The sequence below is a fragment of the Cyrtonyx montezumae genome, unplaced genomic scaffold (assembly GCF_038088225.1).
Source record: "Cyrtonyx montezumae isolate F1298 unplaced genomic scaffold, pur_monq_1.0 scaffold_2, whole genome shotgun sequence".
Lineage (NCBI taxonomy): Eukaryota > Metazoa > Chordata > Aves > Galliformes > Odontophoridae > Cyrtonyx > Cyrtonyx montezumae.
This window is the reverse complement of record NW_027071936.1, coordinates 58,543,227-58,569,580: the sequence shown is the minus strand read 5'-3', so window position 1 is coordinate 58,569,580 and position 26,354 is coordinate 58,543,227. Positions and strand designations below refer to the sequence as shown.

Sequence of the window (26,354 nt, the reverse complement as noted above, 5' to 3'; positions counted from 1 at the left end):
GCTAAGAACCAAGGCAATTAGGATATAGATTTACATAGACCAGAACATTAGGATATAGATTTACATAGACCAGAACATGAGCTGTTGTAAATATTTCGTTGCATCTTTCACTTTCCCCAGGTTTGACAACATAAAGATATGTAGCCAAAATACTCCCAGCTGAGATCTGAGACTGCGTGCATATCTTCAAATGAAACTTCTGCATATAGTCTCTTAAAAATACAGTAAACTGTTGTTAGACAGAACAGAGAGAGATGATTTCAAAATTTCTCAGAATGCATTTTTTTTTATCAGACTTCTCAGACACGCATATTCAATACATGCAACATAACCTACTATGTCATTTCTACAATAGCTTTGATATAAAAATGTTTTGAGGCACAAAGTTTTAGAACTACTTCCAAAATTAATAATGTAGTATTTTTGCAATTATTATGAAGGAGTACATTTTTCTGACCATAATGTAATGATATGTGGTAGGAAATGTTGTCTTTGCAGACAATGCTGACAGCTCTGGAAAAGGTCAATTGAAAATTGTATTTGAAAAGAGAAGGAGAGCCTACAAACATCCACTGAAATGAACAGAATTGCAACTTATATATATTGCTAGAGACTTCATTTCTGGACACCAATTAGCATTTTCAGAAATTCTGGGATAATTAGATTCTACATTAGATGTGTTTGCTGAGAAATGATGGGTGATGGCTGAGGAACTTGGTCGAACCAATTCTGAAATATCTCATCTAGTTTACTTGATGATATAGAAGTATTTACACAAGCAGATTCCATAGTGAGGCCATATATGAACAAGGTCATACAAAGAAAGTCAGTGTTGAATTTTTTTCTCTATGATGCTTTATTAAATACGTTTCATTTATATGAGTGTTTATCATTTTCCAATATGCAACTTGACAAAAAAGGTAGGTTTTCTTTACTAATAGTGAAAAAGAATAAAGGGTTGGGTTTTTTTAATGCTTGTAGTTTACAGGCTGAACTTCAAATAGCAAGTACAGGACTGTGTATCTTAGAGACAAGGAAATGCAGTCCACTGTCATGAAAACTGGTAATTTATCCTGGGAAGCAAAGATATCACTCACAGCACATGCAGTATGAAATGACACATTCTGCATGCTCCAGCTAGTGCAGTGTTTCTGCAGTTACTTCTGTAGTAAGATTATAGTTTTCAAAGGTACTTATAAGGTCTTATAATACTGATCAGGAGCTAAATTTATTCTTCTAACATTCAATTCTGTTGCAAAGGTTCTTGCCTTTTGATAGAAAAAGAGAGACATTTCCCGATCCACAAGGAAGTTGTGGTAAATTATTGCAAGTCTTGTGTAAATCTTCAGCTGAGCTTTCTTATTGCCCAAGTCCATAGCAGCAGCGAGTGCCAATTGATAATAGCCTGCTGCATCAAAGGGATCCTGAAATAAAAGAAACAAAGATAGCACTCCCTATAGTACAGCTGTGTAAGAGGACATCCAAGCTCGGTTTGTAATGCACCAGAAAAATATAGTTATTGAACTTCAGTAAGTTATCTCACCTTATTATTTAGATTTGAAATGTGTATCAATGATTGAGTAAAATGATGAGAAAAAGCATTACTATCTGTAATGATTTTCCACAGAACTTTTTAGTATTATTTACCTTAAGATCGTAGAATATAATGTCTCCTAAGTTCAAGTACACCTTGACATAGTACAGAGTTTCCTCCTCAAACTCCAGAGGAGAGGAACAGAGGGACAAAGCCTTTAAATAAAAGTGTTCAGCTAGTTCACAGTGACCCAAATGATGATGGATGGCGGCCAGCCGATGGTAAGCTATTCGTTCATTTAGCTGATTTCCTAATGAGATAAGAATTTGAATAAAACCAGAGACAAAGAAGTCAAATTTTCTCAAACCATGAAATGTCTATGATATTTTTTGTTTTATTGATTTTTTTTAACCGAGTATTGTATTTTATTCAATATAACTAATATACCCCAATAGATGCCTACCCTAAAGCTGTCCTTTCTTTTAAATAAAAATTCCACAAAATTACTGAATTTAAAACTGGTATTTTCTTAAATAACTACATACATAACAGTCATCTATAGATACATACTTACTGTGCATATTTACAGAAATATATATATTGAAAATGTAGTAGATAATGGGTTTAAAAACTCCCTTATCCTTTTCAGTAAAAAGTTTCTATCAGAAATTGTCACAAAAACTGATGATCAGACTGATCAAAATGACACATCTGTACAGGTACAGAGGAATTATTCTTAACCAGTTAAACAGTTCACAGAAACAGTTTTAATTACTTTTTCCTAGGTGTGCTCACTAGCCAGGCTACTAGCAAATCTGAGGATAGCACATGACACTCGAAAGCCTCTTGGCAAAGCATTCATGAGTATTACAGCTTAATAGTCAGAAAGCACATTCAATTTGGACTTGAAATCCCAGGCTTAGTTCTGTGCTGTACCAAAGATTTTCTGTATGATCTTAGAGTTTGAAGAGGCAACAAAAAGTCATTCATTTTTTACCAGAGCCAAAAATATCAAGAGTAGTATTATTATGAAATCCTGGCAGTAAATCTGACAGAATTTGTAGGAAGAAAACTTTTTTTTAAGAATCCCACCATAAATTTAAGATAATGGTAATATCAAGGTATAATTGAAATTGATCTTACCTAGATGTACACTGAGCGTAAGAGATGCTTTTGCATATTCCATGCTTTCCTCGTAAGCCTTTATATTCATCAGCAGCTCCACTAGTTTATTGCATAATCTCAGTTCAATGTTTTTGTTGCCAATCTCAACAGCAAGGGGAAGAGCCCTGTCCTGAAATGTATAAGAACATCTTCCATATTACAGAACCATGAGATGTGCATTGCATACAAACCTGCAGTTATGGAACATCAAACAACTTCTGGTTTTCTTTTGCTTTTTCAATATTCTACATCTTAAATCCAAAATAAGGGTTTGAAAAAGGTGAAATGCATTACCACCAGGGCATAAATTCAGTCTCAATAAGTTATAGCCTGTTTGCTAAGAGGTTCAGGATTTCTAGAACACATGCTACAAAGGGAAAAGGCATGTAACTGTCAATGAAGGAAAAAAAACTGCACAAACCCTGTAGAAAGGCACTGCTTTCTCCTTTTCCCATTTGCCATTAAAAAATATGTCTCCAGCAGCTTCAAACAATTCCATCGCTAAGTTTGGATCTCCTGTGTGTAGAGCAGCATCCTGAGCAACCTGAAAATGGAAGAGTGAAAAAAAGTTTTGGTTACTTCTTTGTTTAAATTAAGTAAATATATATAAATGCTAAAAATTGAAAAAAATGGTCTTGTTAAAGAATCTCTTCTTGTTAAAATTTAAGAAAAGCTATACTTGTTGACACCATGTTTTGTCTTTTTTGGTATACTGTGTTTCTGAGCAGCTGGATGCTGAAAAATAGGAACCAGGGCATGTACATTGGTATGGTCTCCCTTTCTCTGGCAGTATTCTCCTCATAGCTTGGTCGACAAACAAAGAAAATGAAAACTACACCGAGACATCAGTAGTGATCTTGATAGTTGCAAAATATTAAATTTAATTGAGATCAAGTTATCATAGGAATAAATTATAATTACAAGTTAGATATAGCTAATAGAACAGTTTTAAAAGCCTGTGTATATTTAAAATAAATACAGCTCTACTATCCTGCTGTTCTAAACTAAGTATATGCCACAGCAGCATGAAGGATTTTGGGACAGGAAGCATGCATCTGCTCCGAAGCAAATGAGTGTTGCCACGACATGCAAATACTGGTATTGATTGGAAAGGGGATTACACAAAGCGTGACAACTCTTGCTTAGGCTTTGTGATTTCTGGTTTTCACTTTGTATTAAAGTGAATCCAACACCTTACTTCAGCTCAATGGCAGTGATACTTTTCAGCTTATTTTGACTTCAGGTACCCTAAGAACTGTTGTATCACATTTTTGGAAGCTGTACATCTTAACAGGGGATCTCAGTTTATTTTTTATTTCATGATCATAATTTTGTTACCACTCAAATACCAGCCAAGGATCAGATCTTACTATGTCAAATTCTACATACATCCTGTTCTACAAATGCAGCACTCTCCTTTACAGCAGAGAAGTATTTTCAACCCCTTTACAAAAGCAGGAAGTAATTCACCAAATACCTACATTATTGCCTTACGGATAATTGTAAGGCTCAGATGTGTGCTGCAGTGTGGCTATGATAGACACTGGATGATTCTGTTTCAGCAGTCACAAGGGCCAGATCACCACTTCAGACCATCTTACAGTCTGTTAACACAGCAATAGAAGTAGCAGCAGTTTTCCTGGGGATCTGGCCCACCAGCCTGCACATTGCAATAATTAGTATTTGTATCTACTAGCATGTAGCAGGTGTACACAATTAGTTTGCTGTGAAGTTGCAGACCTGGCAGAGAATGATGTAATAAGATGAAGAATTGCACAGAACATAGACTTTGCTTTGAAACAGGCAGTAAGGTTCACTGCTCAGAATCTTCATGGAGTCAAACAACAGGTTAAAATGGATCACCACAATATAATACTCAGACTTTCAGCTGTTAAGCTTATTACATAAATGGCAGTGTTGTGTTCAGAAGATCAGTTGATAAAATCCTGGGTATGTTAAAATTACACACGCTCTTACCATGCCACCTGCATCATGTCAATGATATGTGCATAACTTTGTTAATAACCTACCTGAATATAGAGATCCACAAGCTCATTTTGCCTCAGAATATAATATATCTTTCCTGCCCGTAGCCAAGCATATGCCTCTTTCTCTTTTTTCTGGAGATCTATAAATATTCCAAGGCTTCTTTTGGTATATTCAAGAGCTGATCTGTAAGCCCTGAAATGGGGGAAAAACCTATTCATCACAGGGTGACTCTTCAGAATCAAGGTTTGTCTTCATAATTAGAAAAGCTTTATGTTCATGTAAAGCAACATTTCCTCAATTCAGTGTACCATCATAATTTCTCAGCTAGCTGTTGGCAGCTAACTGATAGCTTGCTAGCAGATAGCCTTTTCCCCTCTTTCATTCGTTTGATCTATTTTTTACTAGATCATTAAGTGGGGTAAAAAAATCCTCATCTTAAACTCTTCCATAGCTTCTGCTTTTTCTTATGAACCTCAGAAGGAAATAATGTCTACAATACATTTTTTCTAAATATCACCTAGGCTCTGACTTTAGCACAGTTCAGACTAATCCACACTTGAACAAAATTTTCAGGTGAGATATGAAGTGAAGCATCCAAATTACAAGACCGTTTGGAAGTACAGTTTTCTTTAGCCATGAGGGCACAGCATTCTTAGAAGTGCCTGCAGTTCTTGTTGAAAAGACCTGTTAGATTGCCTGAGTCCCAGATGTATTTATTAAATCCTTCTCTATCCATCCTGTGATAGACTCCCGTCACCTTGACCAAACCCATTTTCCTCTAAAGACAAGATAAACTTTGTTAAGTGTATTGTTGTAGTAGGTGTGGCTGGGACACCAGGATGTGACGCGATAGGCCCTCCCTTGCTCTGTGAGTGATGTATGATGCATGCTCTAGAGGGCGTAGACGATGATAGATATAGGTATATAAGGAGCTGCTGTGCCTTATTAAATGCCATTTTGCCTTTTTCTACTCAACCATATTGGTGTCTGTGATGGCAATGGCCCTAGCAGGGGAGATCGCTAGCCCTGGCAGTCCGACCTTCCAGAACAGTGACAACAGTGTACCATAAAGAACAAAGAAAATGGTGGAAGCATATACTAATTCATGACACAGAAAAGAGCAGGTGGAACAGGTCAGACTGTATCTAATGTCATATTGAATGCCTACTATTACTCAGTAATGATCTCAAGCCACAGAACCAATGGTCATTGGGAGCCAGGGTTCTAGAGTGTGTAAATTCCACACACCAGTTGCACACAATGCAGCAGTTCTCCACCTATTTTAAACCTTCTACACATTTCAACTAGTTTGAAATCTTAACTGACTCCTTTAAATACTTCAGAAAGGCTGAATACATTTCTTATTTTTGACCAACTATATAATTCAACAGCAGTTAATAAGCAGAATAATTTGGATGTGAATTTGAAATAATTTGGGTTTGAACTTCAACTACTTAATGCTAAAATAAGCATCTACTCTCTCCACAATTTATAATTATTTTTCCTTCCTGAAGTATATGAAGTATACCTGAAAATATTCAAATTAAAAATGACTCTGAGTGATATAGTAAGAAAAGACACAACCTTAAAAAAAATCTTTTTTTTCTTAAAAACTGTTGCATTTCTAGCAACAATATAGCACCTGTTTGTTATTGTAGACCTGTGCAATCTTTTTTCTTTAAGGATAAAGAAAAGGTCGTATGACATGAAGAAGAGCAGGGTGGAAGTTTCAGTAGACCAGTGACATGTAGTTCTGCACACAGCATTTCTGTTTACAGAAATTTTGAAAAATATTTCCTCAAACAGAAACCCCCAACAGAGAAAACTTGATGTCTCACGTGCTTGGAATATGCCATTCAGTTTCCAATAGAAAAATTGTCACAGGAACACAAACAAGTTGCCCAACAGCAATAACCCTAGAGTTGTTACAGTCATCTAGAGTTGCATGGCATATAAATGATTTTAATCATCTCCTTACATTTTAAAAATAATTTATCTTTTAAATTAGTGTTAATCCTTGCTGAATATCTTGGTTCCTTTGAGAGATGATAGTTACTTAAAAAAAAATTAAAACAGTTAACAAAAACAGTTTACAAAAGTAAAGTATAGTTTTATAAAAGCCTTCAATTATAGTGAATTATGTTGACAAAGCAAAGTGAAAAGTATTGGTCATATTCTACTGCTGCAAAAATTGAGATCCTTCATCATAATAGAAAAGTTCAAATCAGGATAAAAACATAGTGTGTCTTACCTTTCTGTTCCTAAAGACAAATAGAGCTGACTAATGGTTTCCAAAATTTGTCCCTCCAGAACTTTATTGGACATCTTTCTAGCTAAAGATAGCTGATATTCATTGTAGATAACACACTGAGCCTCATTGGGAATGACTGTACTGTAGAACTGGCACAGCAGTTTAATTGCTTGAAGTTGACCTATGGGAGTAGACACACAATACTAGTACGAATCTCTATTTTAAAATGAAAGTCAAGTTTTTAAAATAACTCATTCCTACTGTTTCACACTTTCAGCACAATCAATAAAAATGGAAGCAATGACAAGATTCCACCAGTGACTTCTTCAACCTCATCAAAATTAACAAAACCTAGAAGTTACTATATCTCCAGGATAAAATAAACCTTTTATCATTAAAGTTTAGGCTGCCTAAATCACAGTAGCAAAAATGAATATAGCATGGTTCTTCTAAATAGAACTATTTAATGCAAAATTAATTCAGGTTACCCATTGTTTTCATATATTTAAACTCAGGTCTTGTTCTTTTTGTAGTAGCAATGATATAGCTTTTATCAATATTATTGAACATAGAAGTATCTGAACTTTTTTTTTTATTTAGTATTTAGTTGTTTCTTAACACTTATGTTTCCTCCATCTCATGATTTCTGACAAACTTAAGAAGTATCAAAAGAGCAAACAAGCACGCATTTATTTCTTCCCCATTACAGAACAGAACAAACATTCCAATCACTTTGATAGCTGTCAAACAACAAAAAATAAAACATCATTAAGGAAAAAATTGTAACATACCCTATAACTAACAAACACTCCCCCCAAAAACCCCAATACTTACTTTCCAGATGACTTATTTCCATTGCAACTAAAAATGCCCATTCATAATAAAACCTTCCTTTTTCCTTTTGAGTTCTACTAACGTAGTAATGTCCCAGCTGAAGAAGGGTTTGGATAAACTCTTGACCACAGTAAATACTTGGAAGTTTGGCAAATAGCTTCACCGCTTTGATATAATAATGCTCTGCCAGCTTATTGGCTGCTGCATGCAGACAGAGCACCCCAAAATTAGCCAAGGATATAGCTTGGTTATGAGTCATATTGGCTTCTTCGGAAAGACACAGAGCTTTGTAGCAGCTTTCAGCAGCTTTCTTGGTGTTGTTTGTTCTTTTCAAAGCAATAGCAAGCATGTTATAAGCAACACCTAGCTGTTGAGGACTGCTCCACGAGGAGTCCACGACGGCATTTAAAATGTTTGCTGCCACATCATATTGCCTGTAAAGGATGTATAACCAAGCAAGGGAAACCAAGTAGTTAATAGTTTCCTCTGGCTTAGCAGAAGTATCAGAGTCCAGGGTTTTCATCATGTAAACAATGGCTTTTCCATACTGTTTGTGGTGGCTGTACAGTTTTGCTAAACTAAGATAGATGGTGCTGCATAGTCCTTGCTGCTCGTTTGTAAATGCAGAGGAAAGTGCTTGTGTGAGGTAAGGTGCAATTTGAGATGGAAGTATTTGTCTGAGTTTTCTCAAGCTGTAGAGTTTGGGAGCATTTTTGATGACTAAATCAATCCTTTTCAGGGAATCCATAAGAGTACTTGAGTTCTGGGAAGAGGAGACTTTTATGCAGCTTAACACAATGTGCGGCAAACACTTCTCATTGTAGGATTCTGCTAGTTTGAAATAACAGTTTTGGGATAAGTTGTTTTCTAAACCCAAGTCATTAAGCAGCAGTTGGAGCCTTTCTAGGAAGGGAAGTGCCTCTTCATGTTGTTTGCGTGCGGTGTAGTGTTTTACCAGTAAAAAACATGCCCTAGCCTCTGCATGTTTGTTCTGGCTCAAAATTGTCCTCTTCAGAGCATACTTTAGAATATCTGACTCCAGGTCAGCACTGCAAATGTGGTTGGGAATTCCCATGAGGAGAGATGTGGCCTTGTCAAAGACATGAGAACATTTCTCTTTGTTCTTCTGTGTCAAGTAGATGACTGTTAGATTTGTGTAAAGAGCAATTACAAAGTACAGATCACTAAATCCTCCAGTTACTGTTCCCAGTGCTTCCTCAAAATAAACCCGAGCTTGGGAAAACTTTACTTTTTTAACACTCAGCCTGCCTAAGAGAAAGCAGACCCTTGCTAGTGCCCATGACATACCTGCTTTCTTTGCTAATTCCCTTGCTAAACTAAAAAAGCTGAGCAGTTCATCTTCCTCTGAAAAACCATAAAACATGCTATTAATGAATGCATAAGAGAAATCATAGAGGTTTTTGAAATCTCTCTCATATTCTTTGCTATTTAAGAAGAGTAACAGTGACTCAAAAACATCCGATTCTTGACCATCATCTTGATATATGTAGAAGCAAGGTCCTTCAGGTGAAGGTAAGATTTCCTTATTTGAAATGCTGGCAGAATCCTTTCCTTCTGTAGCTGGATCTTCTGCCTGGCTGATGTCTAAATTCTTGAACTTCTTCACAAATTCTTCTACCTTGCCATTCTTCGGGCTAGTTGTTTCCATGTTAGAATGTGAACATGAAATTTCTGAAATTCAAAAATAAATCACAGATCACTATTTGAAGTGTATATATACACAAAGGTCTTTCTGAGAACAACAGGACAGTCTATCTGTAGAAGACATTATGAAAATGTTAGCTGTTAGGAAAGCAGTATGTTAAGGAGATGAATGAAAAGAAATCAAGACGGGTCAGAGAGAAACAAACATGGGAAACGAAGGAATGAGGATAAAAGAACCTGCCACATGTAAGCAGGCTGCTGATCAGTATGCTGATCAGTGCCCTTTCACCAAAATCTATTTTATTAAACTGATCTAAACTTCTTTGTATTTGAATTAAATTAATTAATACTTAAAGTATACACTTTTGGTGTATATCCTGTTTTATCTCTCTCATACATACACAGAGAAAGGTCTTCCAGAGAATTACAATTCAGACTAGGTGACAAGCAGGAGTTCATCATAATTCAGATATGCCCAAGATCTGAATTGAAGGTTGGATAAATGACCCAAAGTCTGAGCATGAAATTAGAATATATTTAAGGTCTCAAGGAATCCCAAATTTGAGTAAAATTATGCCTAAATTCTGCTAGACAACTAAGCCAGATTAACCAGAGATCATAAAAATTAAGCAGATTGTATTGTTGAAGTCTGAATCAGGTGCTGCTTTGCTGGTACAGATTATTTGCATGGAATTACAATGTTTATGGCCATCACTGATCTAAATTCTACTACAGCATTATTGCCAATATCTTCCAAACACACACACAGACAAATAAAAAATATAAAGACATCATTTTTCAGTTTCCTCACTATTACCAGGTTGTGATCATAGCACAAAGCTAAAGCTGAACTCCAGCTGTAGCTTACTGAAAATATGGATATAGAGAGCTTTCCTTAGAACTCAATTTCTGGAACTGCTCACCAGAATCAAATACCAAAACAATGGCATTTAGAGTGATGCAATGATAGTAATAGCTTAGCAGTTAAATGCCAGTTGGAAATATTTCTACATTCTGAAAGTTTATCTTTGGGGTATATATTTATGAGATGTTTCCTAGCAAATGGAAGATCTGCTATACATTTCTAGGTGTCTCAAAAAATGTTTTGCTTTCTTAAACAATAAAATGTAGGGTGGTCATAGCAGTCAAAACAAGTTGTACAGTTTACAATTGGATAGCAAGGCATCTACTGTTTGTAAAAGCACAAAACATCTTGCAGCACAACCTAGTAAAAAGGTAGAGGAGCATTGAGAGGAAAAACATAAAAGCACATTAGAAAGAGAAAAGCTGACAAAGATGGCAAAAAAATACATATTTATGCATATTTATATTACCACATTCGTGCGTTTTCTGAAATTCTTGTTCTTCAAATTGGTCTGTAAGTGAGAAAAAAAGCCACACAAGTTATGGCATCTTGGTACTTTTTCAGCTTTAAATATCCTAAAATAATACTTCTCAGTTCCTGAGAGGTGAGTGACTCACCTCTCATTGACTGTTTACTGCATCTCTTTTCTCTAAATGCTTTCCTGAGTTTTCTGCATAAATGCCACAGTTGAGGAAGGGCTTGTAAATAAATACTTCTCGTTAACTGGTTGAGATTGAAGGAATAGAAAACCTGCCAGATATTTATTTAGATTGCTCAACAAAACAAATATATTAAATGCTTGCTTTCAGTAAGTCAAATTATGTTGACTGGCTGAATAGCTTAAGAGAAAAAAAGAGTGGTAAAGATGGCAGTTTTAAGGATTAGTCACTGACATGACTTGTGTTTTGCAACTGAGGTCTGGCATGACTAAGTTATTGTCTGCATGCACACAGAATTGCAAAATCCAGCCTGCACACAAGTCAAACCTTCAGCACTGGCTCCTTTCACTTTGGGACACATGGGCTCTTAGGATGGCACTAATGGAGATAAACCTGTAAGATATTTGGCAAGCACACACATGACCACAGACCGGCCTGTGGTGGGGTAAGAAATTGCTCTTCCTGGTCAGCACAGTGAGAAAGTTCTATTAGACTGCCTTGCACTAAGACTGTGAAGAGGAAATCCCTATTGTCTCTACTACATTATGTGAAGCTTGAGCACTTAGAGAGATGATGTAACTAACAATATGTTATTTCTTTTGCAATGTATTTGATAGTTAAATAAAACATGAAGAGGTGTGTGTTTGCATTAGCTGTCAATATTAAGCCACCTTTCCTAAGAAAAATGTAAAGCAGACAGTATTTACATGAAATATGCTGTCTTGTCTAATGCACCACTGACATTTGAATGCTTCAAGATCTGTTCAGTTCAAGAGCAGCATTTGAAAGTCCTGTTGTTTGATTCGCTTGAAAAAGTACAAAAGATTTTTAAATGCTCTGCAGGGAAGTCGGTAGGAAAGTAGTAAAGATGATTTAGATGCTATCTCCATGATCAAAGTGTGTCAGCATATTACAAAGTAGCTAAATGGCTGGAATCTTGTTAAAAGAGAAAATGTCACTTACAGCAGGGACAGAGGAACTTCACATATAATTAGCAAAGTCAAAATGGGCAAAACTCACACTTACCCATTCTATACACAGAACAAACATCTGTTATAGAGGTTTGTTTTAACAAATGTATCACTTCTTCCACATTTTTTTCTTTTTGAAAGAAAGATAACTCTTCTGCTCTAAAAAAATCCAGGTCTCCTGCTCTAACAAAGAAAGGAGAAAATTAGAAAGCAGATTTGGCTTGAGTAGCTCATTGTGGCATTGAAGTATGATCTTGTTGGAGATACTAATGCAGGATTTGCTAGTTCTGTATTCAAAATTGGTAATGGTCATCATACCTAGGCAAAAACTGATTATATCTATGCTTGCAGCTAATAGTTCCTACTACATCAGAGTAAGTTTTGTTTGTCATTTTATGAGAGTTTATTAAGAACACAAATATTTAAGGACATTATAGTACTAATTTTTTTTTTTAACACCTCGAGGCTACATATCAACCAGAACTGCAAGCGATATCTGAGAACTTATTTCAGCATTCAAGCAGTCCAAACATCTTAATAGGAGCAGCCAGTGCATACTGCCACATGGTGCCAATGCATGCTGCAATACTTATTTTGACTATTTGTTTTCTGGATTATAAATAATTATTTGTAAAAGGAACCCCATGTGAAACAAGTTAAGGCCCACAGTGAGGGTACTAGGAAAAAAGGAATTTGGATATTTTAACATAGATATTGAAATCAGAAAAGGGAATCTTCTGAAATTGTAAAAATTATTAGATTTTGTGATCCAAGGAATAGAGACTGAACTGGGTATAAGCAACTACAGCTACCTCCCTGCCCAGTAAGAAACTCAGGTTCCAAACATGTAAGCAGATTTCATATTCCAATTGCACCAAATTTGTTCCAGCTGATATATGCTATGGCAATTTTTTATCAAAACTAAATAAAAACACCTGAATTTAACATTTAGTAATTTAAGCTGGATATATTCTTCCTATGCCTCTTTTGGTTTCTGAGTTATGTTACTTACTTATTTCCTGGTAAATCCAGCTTAACATGACTTGTCTTTACAAAGCCTACGTGGCCAGTAAATGAATGTCTTCCAACAAACCATTCCATGCATTCAATTAAATAGCCAAGGATCTCAATTTCGTCCCCTTCCTGGAAACTGATCTCTTCAGGCACAGCACTATCATAATTCATCACAGCTAGACAGGATCCTGTTGCTGTGTAATGAAGGCACAGACAACAACACTTGCAGTAGATACTGTAGATTAACAATGTGTTTAATAAAACAGCAACTTAGTGGAGAAACGCACTTAGCAAAAGACATTCCTGGAACCCCTCAGTTGCACATTGAACACAGCAAGATTTAAGGCATCTAAAGATAATAATTTTAACAGATCAAATAAAATTTGTGAATGGCACGACATAAAGATCACAGTGGTCATTTCCCAGCCATTAGATGGCAAGGTCTAAAATCTTTTCAAAATTGTAAACTATTCCACCATGAAGTGGCAGCAGGGATTCCTTTAAAGGGAAGCACTGACATATGAACTAATTTATAAAATCAGTATTAGATAAAATGCTGTTATAGACCAGACCATGCAGTATTAAGACTGATATATATATATAGCAGAAAATAATCCATATTTACTTTCTAACCGGGCCCACCTGCATTAGTTTTATTTCTCTGGCAGCATTAGATAAAACAGTACATGTGAAAAAGACACAAAAATTACATCAGTGCATATTCTTATTTTAAAAATATATCTTCAAATCTACAGAAGCAAATTAATTACTCTTTTCTACTTTGCATGTCCACTTAACACAATATTCACAACAAAAAATAAAAGAGAGATGCCTTCAGAGTTTAAACTCAAACATGTCTAGCCATTTGATTTGTAAAACTCCTTTGTCACAGGCAGAAATTTATGCCCTCCCTTGAATACAGTGCAATCTGAAAGCTGTTTTCCCAACCTAATACAATGGAAAAGAGATAATGAACACTTGAGAGGGTGTCCTAATGAAAGCATAGAATAAGTTCATTTTCTGAAATGTTAGTGTCTTATTGGAATGTCTTACCAATTTGCCTGATGGATTTGGATTCAGTTTTGTACATAACATCAGTGGGATCAGAATATGCTTTAAGAAACCATCTGAAAGTAGAAAAAGAAACTGTAGTTAATGCATGAAACATTTAATAAGAAGTTGCAACAGTAGCAGTGATTTTTTTGGTCCATTTAAAAACACAAAGATTTGCCTCCCCCAATCTGTATATTTCAACACTGTAAATTTCAGATACATGTATATTTTGAGTAATAATAAATCAGAGTGATAGTATTACTAAGGGTTTTTGTTGTTGTTATTGTTTTAATATGAAGTGGAAAAAAAAAAAGGCTGTATCCATCTTACAAGATTGTAAAGCACCTCCTTTAAATAATGTGCTGTAGGCATCTGGAACTAATTTCATTTATTTGGAATGGAAGAAAGTAGAGCATTTGTTCTTACTGTTAATGAATGTTCCACAACAAGCTACCATTAGAGACACCTCTGTCTCAAAGTAGGTGCACATGTGAATCAGGTACACATAAAATAGTTGAGTCAGGTACTTACTGATGAAAGGGGATCAAGGGCTCCAGAGAAACATTAAACAGTGTGGTCATGTCACCATCCACAGATCCACCTGCTACCTTGGCAGTAAAAGCCCCAGTCTCAAAGTAAGTGTTTATTTCACAGTCTGTAGCCGTTATCTTTCTTACCAGATTGTCAGGACATAAAATAAAAAATGCCCCTAAAAAGAAAGCAGTGTAGAAGATGCCATTTATCTAATGCTTTTGCATCATACAAGCTTTAAAATAAAAGTTGTTTCAAGAGCAGTATTCAATTAAAGATTGAAAATGTTATATTTCACAAGTATTTTCTTTCTAATTATTTGACAGATTTTCATGTATCTCTGTCTAGTTTCTGTTTCTGTATAACAACGTGTACTCCGAAGCTTAGAATCCTTTACCATCTTCTTGCTGCAGTATTTTGCAGCAGATTACCTGGATATATGCATTTATATTCTCTTATGGATACGAGAACTGTTCCTATTGCACTGATTGACAACCTACCTACTCCAGCATTCTGCCTGACAGTAGCAATCAGATGATGCTGTTTAGTTGCCATGCTCATATGCTTTTCTTATCTGTAATCTCTTATGTCTACAGGGTCTACAATAATATTAAGTAAATTGAAATGCACATCCCTATCTAATCTTTTGTACATCCATTCATGGACCAGTTGTACATGATTTTCACTAATCCGTCTTTGATTCTACTGAATTCTTTCTGTGTTTGTTCCTTTCTCTCTGTTTCTATTACACAGATTAAGGTGATTTAAATTTCAACTTCAGTAAGTATTAAAGTAAGTCTTAAGGTTTGCTTTTAAGATTTTAAAGAAAGATGTTTCTCTCAAAGTAACTTTGGCACGTAGGATCTTCCTCACCTTCCTGTACTAGCAGACTTCTGTACATTAAATTTAATGATTTTTCATTTATACAGACTTCAATGCCTACTTCTTCCTCCTCTTGAGAATACAGCCAGAAAGACTGATCTAGGAATAAGTTCTCCATGCAATGATTTACAAAACCTAGGGGAAAAAAACATAACTGAGTTTGTTTTCTTTGAAGTATTGCTATATTACACAAGCAAATAACTTACATGAAGACTGAGAGTGGATTATGCAATTCATATGATACTATTGTTGCTTAACCCATAATACATAACTATTGTTAATACATAATGGCAAAATCTCTTTAATTGAGTTTCATGCACTACATCTACTTTGGGTCAGACATTACATCTGAACAGCACAGAAGTTCTTTGTGCCTAATATTGCTGACATAGCAGACCACATCCTTACTTTAAAAGGGTTCCCCATAGTTCAGCTATATTTGAAAGGTTTGGGGTTAAACAGAGTTAATCATTAGCAAGCTTTGAACAACAGTTCTTAGCATCCTGTATGAACAGGTAACTGAAAATAATCCCAAAAAATTATCTCTTCATAAACCTATTGCCTGAATCAGCTATGCCAATTGAAGCAGATACTGTGTCCCGGTATCAGATTCCTGAAGTTTCTTTGGGACAGAGATAACGTTGTGTATCAGAGGTAGTAAATCACAACTAGTGCTTGATCTTGGAAACTGGATCTCCTTATATTTAGGACTTCAGACTTTCAAAATTATATCATAGTTACAGGAACACATGGAGCACTTATAATAATCAGCATGCTATAGTTGGTAAATTATTTGAAGGATTTGAAACATTAACTAATAGTCTGTGAATAAAGTCACAATGAATTGGAAGGGTGAGCAGTCACTGAAGTGCTATTTTGCAATTTGGAAGAAGAATTTTGGAAGTTGTTTCCTGGCACTGTGACAAAGGCAGGGTGGTCTGCTGGAGGTTGGGGATGTCTCTGCCTTATCACCAGTACCAAGTTCAAGCACATTATTTACCTCTGTTAGGAGTTAATACTTTAAAGAATCTGAAAGTACTCTTCATCAGGTTCCAAACAAACAGCAATTCTGTACAGAGAAATAAGAAAGAATATTTGCATGGCAAAATAGCTTTACCCAATGAGTGATAAGTTAGAAACTTCCATATTTCTTCAAAAGTTTTAAATGTCACCACTATCAGATCTTGATCACTGTGAATAGAGAGCAATCTAGCAGAGAGCTCCTAAAGAAAATATAAAAGAATGTTTTAATTACAGTTTTACCAGACTTGAGCACAATTTCTCACTACTTAACACATTTACACACCACGTACTAAGAACAATAAAAAAAGTCATCCAGGATTTTGCCTATATAAGATACCTGTTCTTCCCCACATATGTGCAATGCACAGCCAGTCAAATTTTAATTTGATTTATTCTTAACAGTTATACCAACAATTCCAGTGAGGTTAATTTACAGGGAAATTAGGACTGACTGAAACTAAAGGCCTCTGTGGTTCAGATCTGCCTCTGTACAGTGGCAAATATTCTCTATATGGAGAATGAAAGCCAGGCAAGCATCAAGTGTTACTTTTCAGGAACACCCTCCTAGCCCAGAGCAATTTGCAGCTTAGGAATTGCTTTTGGCAAAAGTAAGGGCATTAATATTAAATAGCAGAAGGGATTTTTATTGTCTTTGTTTGTTATTTTTGATGTTTAAAAACATCTCTAAGTCACCAGAGCTTAACTTTTAGGCTTTACAGCATAGATTTTTTAGATCTGCAGCATCCTTTGCAGAAGGATGCCTCAGAGTGCTGTATGCATGTTAAAACATGCTGCCTTTGATGTATCTTTGAACTTACATTAGTTCTACGCTGGAGTAGTCATTGAACAGTCATTCCCTAGATCACACTTTCCATATGATAAGACTAATGAAGCATATTTGAATTTACTTTTAAAAATATATATTAATATCCTTTCCTCCTCATTTGTAAGAGTCACTTTGCTAGGGAAGTGTTAAGACATGAATTTAACTAAGATGAACAATGATAATTGTTACGATATTTAATTTTTTAAGGATGATGTTAAAGGTGAGAACTGTATCAGCATTCAAATAAGTACAAGAAATGTACATTTGAATGTACATTCTAGACTAAGACTGATAATACATAGTCTAGCTGCACATTAGCTGCTTATAAATAGGGCTCTCCGATGATGTTGGTTGTTATCTTTCAGGAAAATAGAACTGTAAAAATTTGATGATGAAACAGCATCACTGAAGTAAGTCAGATGCACAGCTGACAGGTATCATTTTACTGTGTAATTTTCCACCGCTGTACTTTGTGGCAGAGCACAAAATCGAAGTATATCTTTAAAAAAAATTGTACTGATCCAGAAACCAATTTTAAATCTACAGAACAATTCCATGAAATGCTTTCTGTAATCTGTGAAAAAACAAGAAGAGCTCGATCCACTGTTTATTACTTAAATTTTTAATTTTAAATTTTTAAAGATATTAAAAGCTCTTCAAATTAACTTTGATTACTTTGTATATTTGTAATTCACACAACATGAACAAATAAACATAGTAACTCCTTTATGAAAATAAATGCCCACCTCAAGCCTCTTCTGAAAGTCTTCTCATCACTGCTTTGATCTTGTGCATATTTCACCAGATTAAATATTAACAAGAGCCTGAAATCTATTAATAAATTGCCAACACATGCTAAACTATCCTAGCCTCAAGGGCTTTACGCACTGCTGAATATCAAAACACCATTCTAAGGAAACTTATTATAAATCTTTCTTCCTTTAAAGTCCATTTCTCAAGACTACTTCTAATATGGCCACAACTCTAGTCTATTTATATGTTCTTTTCCTCCCCCTTCCTCACCCCCTCCCTTCTTCCATCTTTTAAACAGAAGCAAGAGCAGAGCAGCAGGAGTACAGACTGTTTTCACAGCCACAAAATCAGCAGGCCGGTGACAGAGGGTTCATGGAAAATCATGTAGAAACAAATACATCCAAGACAGTCATAAAGTCATAACTAATTAAGATGTCAGTGGTTGGCTTGATAAGGATGAAGTCTAAGACAGGAAAAAAGAATACTAAAGGTCAAATGGTATCAACCTACTTTTTCCACTGGGAAGAAAAAGGAGATTTTAAAATGTATTTCTAGCAAACCTCATTGGTTGTACATGACAGGGTTTCTGTATAAAAATAAATCAAAGCCAGTAACAAAAAATGTCTAACCCTCATGTGCAGTTTCAGTGTACAGCTTTCTAGCCTTAGGAGGACCAATATTTAGACTTCAGACCCTTCTTCAGACTTCCTCTGGCTTAACTGTGTTCTTTCCAGATAAATTACATGCCAAATGACTGTAAGCAACTGGAAACTGAAGTGTCAGTGTGAGGGCAGATCAATAAAGCAGACAAAAAACAATTTCCTGTGATACAACTAAAAGAAGAAAAAAATGGAAGCATTAAGTATCATATTTAGCTGGGTTTATTTTGCATAAATTTAATGCTAACACTTCCTTCAGTGATTTAATATTTCTAATGATAGTTTTGGAAACCTAGAGGAAACTGGTCATTTAGATTCAAGCATACATCAGCTGGATGGAAACTGAACCCAAGCATGTTACAGATGAGTTCAGTAGCAGAGACCTGTGCACTCTGAATAAATACACCTCCCAATTCCAAAATAATTTACTTACACTGAAGACTGCTGTGACTTCCCTGCTGTCATTTTCTAGAAGACGGAGCTGACCACGGAGCTGTCTTTGGAGTCTGGGGTCAGGATGTCCACTCTTGCGTCTCACCATTGTTAGCTTCAAGGAGATATCTGGAGAATGATATCCATTTAAAGTGCTAAAATCTGGTTACAAGAATCATTTATAGAAGCAGAAAACCCCTCAAAAATCAAATAGCCTACATTAAGGAACATTTTTATAATTTCAAAAACAGACACAAAACTGAGATGATGCATGGGTAGGCTTTTTTTTCTTTGTTTTTATTATCCAGAAGAAGTAGTGATCTAGCACAAGGCATAAGATTTTTCTCAGTTTAGTGTTAGAGGTCTCAACTATATAAAGGATCTGCAAGCCTGAAGAAAACTTGTAGAACATCTGTCAAACTTGAGGATGGAGAAGAGAGAAGAAAAATCAAGCAGACTGGTAATTTATCAACACCAGACAGCTCTATGTACATCTAGAGCATGCCTAGATTTCCAAATTTCCTGAACATATAATTCTTAACACTAATTTTAAATTCATGGTTGTCTGACACATCACCCCTGCTACTTCAAAAGATAAACCAAACATGGAAAAAAGTTGTTTCTCAGCTACACTTGTTGAGCAGTACAAACCAAGATAAAGAAGCAACTACATGCATCAGGACAGCTTTTTCCTGATGGAAAAGAGCTCTGCAGAAAAGGATCTAGGTGTCCTGGAGGAAAACAGAATGGCCATGAGCCACCAGTGTGCACACACCAAGAAGGCCAATGGGATCCTGGGATGAGTTAAAAAGGATTTGGCCAGCAGGTTCAGGGTGGTGATCCTCCCCTTCTACTCTGCCCTGGTGAGACCACATTTACAATACTCCCCAGTTCAAGGTAGACATGGATCTCCTGGAAAAAGGAGAGATCAGGGACACAAATATAATGAGGGACCTGGAATATCTCCCATATGAGAAAAGGCTGAGAGATCTGGGACTGCTAAGCATGGAGAAGAATGAGAGGGGATATTATAAATATGTGAAGCGCAGGAGTCCAGAGGATGGGAGGATGGGGCCAGGCTTTTCTTCAGTAACATCCAGCAATAGGAGAAGGAGGAACAGACAAACCAGAATATAGGAAGTTCCATCTGACCATGGGTAAGATCACCTTTACTTTGAGAGTGGCAGAGCACTGAAATAGGCTGCCCAAATAATCCATGGACTCTCTTTCTCTGGAGATACTGAAAACCAGCCTGGATGCTTTCCTTTGTAAGCAACTACAGGAAATCTGCTTTAGCAGGAGGTTGGACTAAGTGATCTCCAGTTGTCCCTTACAACTCCCATTATTCTGTGATAAATGGCCTAATTAAAAGCTCACTTTCGTGATTTCCCCAGCTCACGTGAAAGAATATAGATACCTATAGTCATACCATAACATTAGCATATTAGGAGCTTTAACAGCTGATAACGGTGTTTCTGTTAGCTACTGATAAAGCTCTTTCATAAAGCTGCTTTCAATCTGTATGTCTCTCAATTCAACTAAGTTAGATCATACTCATAAGTTTTATGAGTTTCATGGGTATGAGGTCATAATCCAATAACACCCCCAAGAAAGAATTTCAATTGCGAATGTATAAATAGATCAAGATTCCACCAATAAATAGGCTTGCTTTACAACCTGAAATATTCCAGCTCCTCTGAGTTCTGCCTTTTAGTCCAGTGAAATAGGTATCTTCACTTTGTAAGTCTGAAACTTTCCATAGTAACCTGCTTTCAGAGTGCTTTTTAAACGTTTCCTGAAATTTTATGACCAACTTGAGCCAGAACTGGTCATTACTTTGAGGCCAGGAAGAAGGATTTCTAAGAGATACAAAGCAGCATTACTGAATTACAAGACTTCCCTATTAAGCAGTTACAGTTAACTGTTGGCACAAAGAACACAAACTAATCCTTTGAGTGTTACTTACATCAATTAGGTAACACTATTGTTGACTTCTTTTATTTGAAGCTATGAAAGATATTGGCACAAGAAAAGACAATTACAAAATAATTTTAGTTTACATAATCAAATTACTTTCAGGTTAAATATATAATTCTAGGAACATGATTTAAGTCTTATATGGAGTTGATATGAATGAAATAATTACTTGGCTCAAAATAACTGAAATAGGGCTGCTGTCAAAAGAACAATTAATAATGACTTATGGAAATGAAACATCATCCTAAAAACAATTGCACCTATGGCAGTCCTCCTGTCTGCACTGCTCCATACCCTCAATTAAGAAGAACCCCAATTCTGTATTGTGTAAAGCAAGCAGGTACCTAAGTATGAATTAATTTTTTCTACCAACAGGCATTTTTTGCCAGAGCACTTCCCAGCCTCCAAGGAGACAGGGCTCAAGGCTTGCTTTCAGTTCCATGAGTTACGTCTGTCTGCATTCCTCATTCAAATACTGAAATCAGACAGCTTGCAAAGGACATCAAGTGCAGATGTTTCAGAAATTGAGACGTCCTGAAATATCAGAGAAGACATTTACCCTTTGGTATTGGTGCACCTAGTTTGCACACAGGAAGAGAGAACAGACTCCAAAACGATGAAGAATCCAAACATTTCTCCTAGAAGTAAAACATTTTGAAGAAAACGTGCATTCTTACTTATCTTCCTAAGCAAAGCAGAAACACCACTACACCCATGGTTCAGTGGACCAGGAGTATTTCTGAAGGGAAGACTGCTCTACCTGCCTACTAAAGAACTGAACTCTGGTCCGGCTTTATTAGAAATACAGCACATTAAATCCTGAGACTTGGAAAGGCCATGAACTTAAAATAAGACATCTGAAGAATTGAATACCCATACATAAAACAGTTGACTTTTTATTTGCTGTTCTTGTTTTTATTAGCCATTGCAGTATAGTCCATAAATTGTTTCTAGCTTTTATTAATGTTACTAAATTACTTTTATCTTTTTATGAGAAATTCTCTACAAATCTTATGTAGAAGTTCCATGCTTCATAGGTGCCATGAAACATCAAAGCTAGAGGAATGACAATTGCACACACTGTTTATTTATTTGTCTCAATTAAAAAAAATAATGAGAAAACATTACAAGATGTAAAAGAAGAGGAATTCTTACCAGTTGGAAAATTCTCAGCTTGGCTGAGAAGGGTTCTGGAACTGACATTCGTGCATTTTTCATTTTGTGGATAATCTATCATGATAAATAAATGAACAGTTAAGTGCATTTTCAAGTCCATGTAAAAACATATCACACTGTCATTTGACACACTGGAAAAGTACTAGAACAAACTGTATTTTTTTTCTGGATCCCATTGTGTAGTTCTCTAAATATATGAAAAGCGTCTGAAGACCATTTCTTTCAGAGCAGGTTAGATTTGAAGTTTCAAGATAATGGAGAACTGATGGAAAACAGATATTTCATCTGAGGAAGAATAAGAGTCAAACATCATTTTATCTTCATGTACACCTATTCTAAGTAGTGACCTTCACTTAAGCTTCAGTACTATAAATAGACAATAACATCACTTACTAGGAAATTCCTATACATCCTAAAACTTTCTCTTCTACTCTGCTTTTTAAAAAATTGCTGTAATTTAGTTGGATGCAAAAATAACTTCAACAAGTGCTCTGAAAGGGAAGATATGTAAACAAAGATATAAAAAAAATAAGAATACATAAGCACAGGTTTTTTCTGCTTTAGAAAGAAACACCATAAAAGAATCAAATATAAGGCTAATTATTGAATTATACTACCACTGGAGATTTCAATTCATAATAATTTCAGACTGGCGAAAGTGCCAGAGGCAGACTTTTCTTGAAAGGTATTTGGTGAAATACTAATATCTAGCAGGTGATATTTTTATGCAAGAACTATACCTAACTTCTATAACTTTTAGGTAGAAGTGAGCACTACAAGCATGCATTTTATTACTCATAGGAGTTTAATTACAAATAATTAATTACAAATAATAGTTTGATATTAAATTTGAGTAAAAGCATGAGTTTTTATAAATACATTTATAACATTTTCTGAAGTTCTATATTCAGTTTAAAAGACCAGTCATGCATTCCATGCACCTTTCTTGATGAAAGGGATGACATGCATATCTCCTGACATGATTAAGAGAAAATTTATACTGCCCTGGGATGCTTTTATCTCCTGGGTACTCCTGGGTGTCAACAGAGTGGAAGCTGTGACAGAAAGACATTGCCTATCTAAGCCATTGGACAAAAAAATTTAGAATGAAACAGGTTTTCATAGTTTCTTGAAGTGCCTCCATCTTCAGAAATGTTTCATTCAGGCCTCCTGTAAAGTAAAAAGTCTGGCCACTGGTTTTGGAAAACCTATGCCACTCCACTGATCCACCCAAACAGCATTTCTGACTTGCATATTTTCTCTGCACGAAGTATGCTTTCATTTGAAGAAATGTAGAGATAGCATTGTACAATGGAAGCATGAATTCTAACATCTTTGCTTCTGGCTCTTCACGTTTATAGCAAAAAGTTCTATACAAAGTACTTATACTTTGCTATTTTTTGGCTTTTGCATTCTGATGGAGGTTGGAACTAGGTCATCTTTGAGATCCCTTCCAACTCAATCCATTCTTTGATTGTATTTCATAAATTTCATCTCAGTTTATTTTTCGCAGTATCACAGATTTGTAAGGGTTGGAAGGGACCTCTAGAGAACATTGGGTCCAACCCCCCCCTGACAAAACAGGCTCGCTAGCCCAGGCAGGCATCCAGGTGGGTCTTGAACATCTCCAGGTAAGGAGACTCCACCACCTCTCTGTGCAGCCTGTGCCACTGCTCCATCACCCTTACTATGAAGAAGTTCCCATGCACATTTGTGTGAAACTTCCTATGCTTCAGTTTGTGGCCATTTCCCCTCATTCTGTCACCAAACACTGCTGAGAAGAGTCCAGCCTCATCCCTTTGATATTTATAGACATGGATCAGATCTTTTTTAGATAGTTCGTTTGTCTGCCCAAATTGAGTTTCGGTATAGATCACTTAATATACCAACTTGTCCAGCATTACCATAGGGGAAATGCAGAAATTTGTTTTGTTGCATTTCACAGTTGCAGATCCTGTTCAGAAAGAATCTCAGCAGAAAAACATGACAGCTCTCAGGTTGCACGGAACAAGGCATCGTGTTTAAAAAAAAATCCATCAATTTAAACACAAACAAAATTCAAGAGCAGAGTAAATGGACAGTTCAAGATAGAGGTATTACCCGTTTGTTCTTGCAGTGTTTCCGCCTTGTCTCCATCCCTGACAAGGCTCACCATAGCACTGGCTGCCTCATGTATCCAGCCAGGCACACACCTTCCCTGCTCTCTTTCTTTCCTCACAGTGTTGCTCTCTTGTTTTCCCTCTGGACTAGGAGCATGGATCCCCACCTCCATGGTGACTTTAGTGCTGAGCACAGAAACACTGCCTCCCACTGCCAGACTTGACACTATTTGCAGTTCCTCACAGTGATCCAATAAACATTATCAGCAATCTGAGGAAGGAAAAAAATCATTACATGCATTAAAAACAATCTCGGTATACATGCACATATTCAAGAGCTTTCCATCTCCTGTGGGAGTTATTTTTCATTATAATATATATTATTGTTTCACAGCCCACCAGCATTGGAGACTCATCCTGTTAGGTAATGGAGAAGAGAAAATAGAATAAAGGAAAGAATATAAAGCAGAAGATGCAATTACCATGACAACAGCAGTGTATTTTTGATTTGTTGCAAGGGACAGTTGAGCTGGGATTGGCTATTTAAGATGACAAGGAAGGTAAGAAGTGCTTGGAAACAGCAGCTGGCTGTGAAAAGCTCTTCTGCTGCTGCTTGAATCTGAAGATACAATAGTGATGGGAAGAAGAAAGGAGTGCTTCCCAAAGCCAACTGTTAGGAAATGCCTTATGATAAATATTGAAATTCTAAGTGTGGGCAATCTTCATTGTCATACCTTCATTTTAATCAGAATATTTTACCTTGCTAATACCTTAGAAGTAGGTTTGTCTAACAGCAACAATCCAAGTCCTGAAGTGAAATGTACTTGTGCTCGATGCTAATTACTTATTCCTGGCCAGCTTTAAGGCAGAGCCCCCAACGGGAGCATCATTCACATTAACAGAGGTAATGCAGGGGAAAAGCATCATTTCCTAAACATGACAAGAATGGACACTGCATGCTTGATTGTGACAAACAGACAGATTTTTATATACTCAGTTAAAGAATTAATCCTCTGCAGGAATTATGTGTAGGAATTCTGGTGCAGAAGTGTTTGAGTATTTCCTTGCAGTAAATCACCAGCAATCCACTGCAGCCCAAGGCTGTCAGGCAGCAATACTACTAATGGCATGAATTATGAGAAAAAGGAATAGAAATAAACATGCAACACTAGTTGCATGCTTCACTGACGACTTGAAACATCCTGCAGATAACAATCCTTGGGTACAAACTACTTCAGTTTCAGAAGAGTGTAATTAGGCATCACTGAGTGCGTCTGAAAAGGCTGTGACTCTTGCAGGCAGAGCGTCACCCACTGCCATTGAGTACCATTTTCTGAATAGACTCTCCTGTACCTCTTCAATTGATTTCATAACGGCTAAGGATAGATTTTCTGGTACTTTTATGACTTCATCTTGAACCCAAATTCCTCTCTGCTTATTCCAGAGATACTTGTTAACTAGCTGCTGTCATAATAAGTCTACTGTGCTTGTAATCTCTTTTCCAGCAGAAATGGGTTAAAATTGAAGTTGCTTTTCTATAACTCAGACTAGGGCCCAGTGATATTATGTCCCTTTATGAAGTACTCTCAGACCAGACTGATCTCTCCCTTCTCTTTTAACTATATAATGAGGTACCTTAAAGCCTGTTGCTCTAGCTTGCTCTTTCAAAGTAAAATCTTCAAACATTTCTATCCCTAGCAAGTGCCGTGACAGAAGTCTCTAAACCTAAGGATATTGATGGCCCATATGACCAGTGAAACCATCCTCCAGCAGTATGCCAAGGCAGGCTGATACACTGAACAAGGCAGGGATGTGTTTGCACAGCTTTGACTCCACTGTGCAGTAACTTCTCCTGTCTTCTGCATGAGCATCTGTACATTGGTAAGGGCAAAATAGGTTAATTCACAATCCTGTTTATAGAGGATGATGCTGCAAATGTAAGAACAAGTGGGATTTTGGAAGAAGCATACATTCTGCTTAAGAAGTTATAGCATCAC

At 36.2% G+C, this 26,354-nt stretch overlaps 1 protein-coding gene across 1 annotated transcript; it reads right to left on the bottom strand.

Annotated features, from left to right (window-relative positions):
- Positions 1 to 462: 462 nt before the first annotated feature.
- SH3TC1 (SH3 domain and tetratricopeptide repeats 1) lies at positions 463 to 25,728 on the bottom strand. The gene is made up of 18 exons (XM_065736201.1): positions 25,711 to 25,728; positions 24,359 to 24,596; positions 22,238 to 22,312; positions 19,107 to 19,234; positions 16,530 to 16,635; positions 15,404 to 15,547; positions 14,531 to 14,708; positions 14,000 to 14,073; positions 12,945 to 13,140; positions 11,988 to 12,115; positions 10,772 to 10,813; positions 7,773 to 9,464; positions 6,939 to 7,119; positions 4,729 to 4,879; positions 3,120 to 3,242; positions 2,678 to 2,828; positions 1,648 to 1,844; positions 463 to 1,424 (listed from the first exon to the last, which is right to left on the bottom strand). Exons 1-18 carry the CDS (start codon positions 25,726 to 25,728, stop codon positions 1,194 to 1,196), a joined length of 4,053 nt encoding a protein of 1,350 aa, XP_065592273.1. The 3' UTR covers positions 463 to 1,193.
- Positions 25,729 to 26,354: the final 626 nt, after the last annotated feature.

What these genes read in the sequence shown, in the direction of transcription:
- SH3TC1 (XM_065736201.1), bottom strand. An exon ending in AACACTGCAAGAACAAACGG is followed by an intron (nt 22,313 to 24,358) that starts GTAATACCTCTA and finishes TTATCATGATAG; the next exon opens with ATTATCCACAAAATGAAAAA. An exon ending in CTGGATTTACCAGGAAATAA is followed by an intron (nt 12,116 to 12,944) that starts GTAAGTAACATA and finishes TTTCTTTGTTAG; the next exon opens with AGCAGGAGACCTGGATTTTT.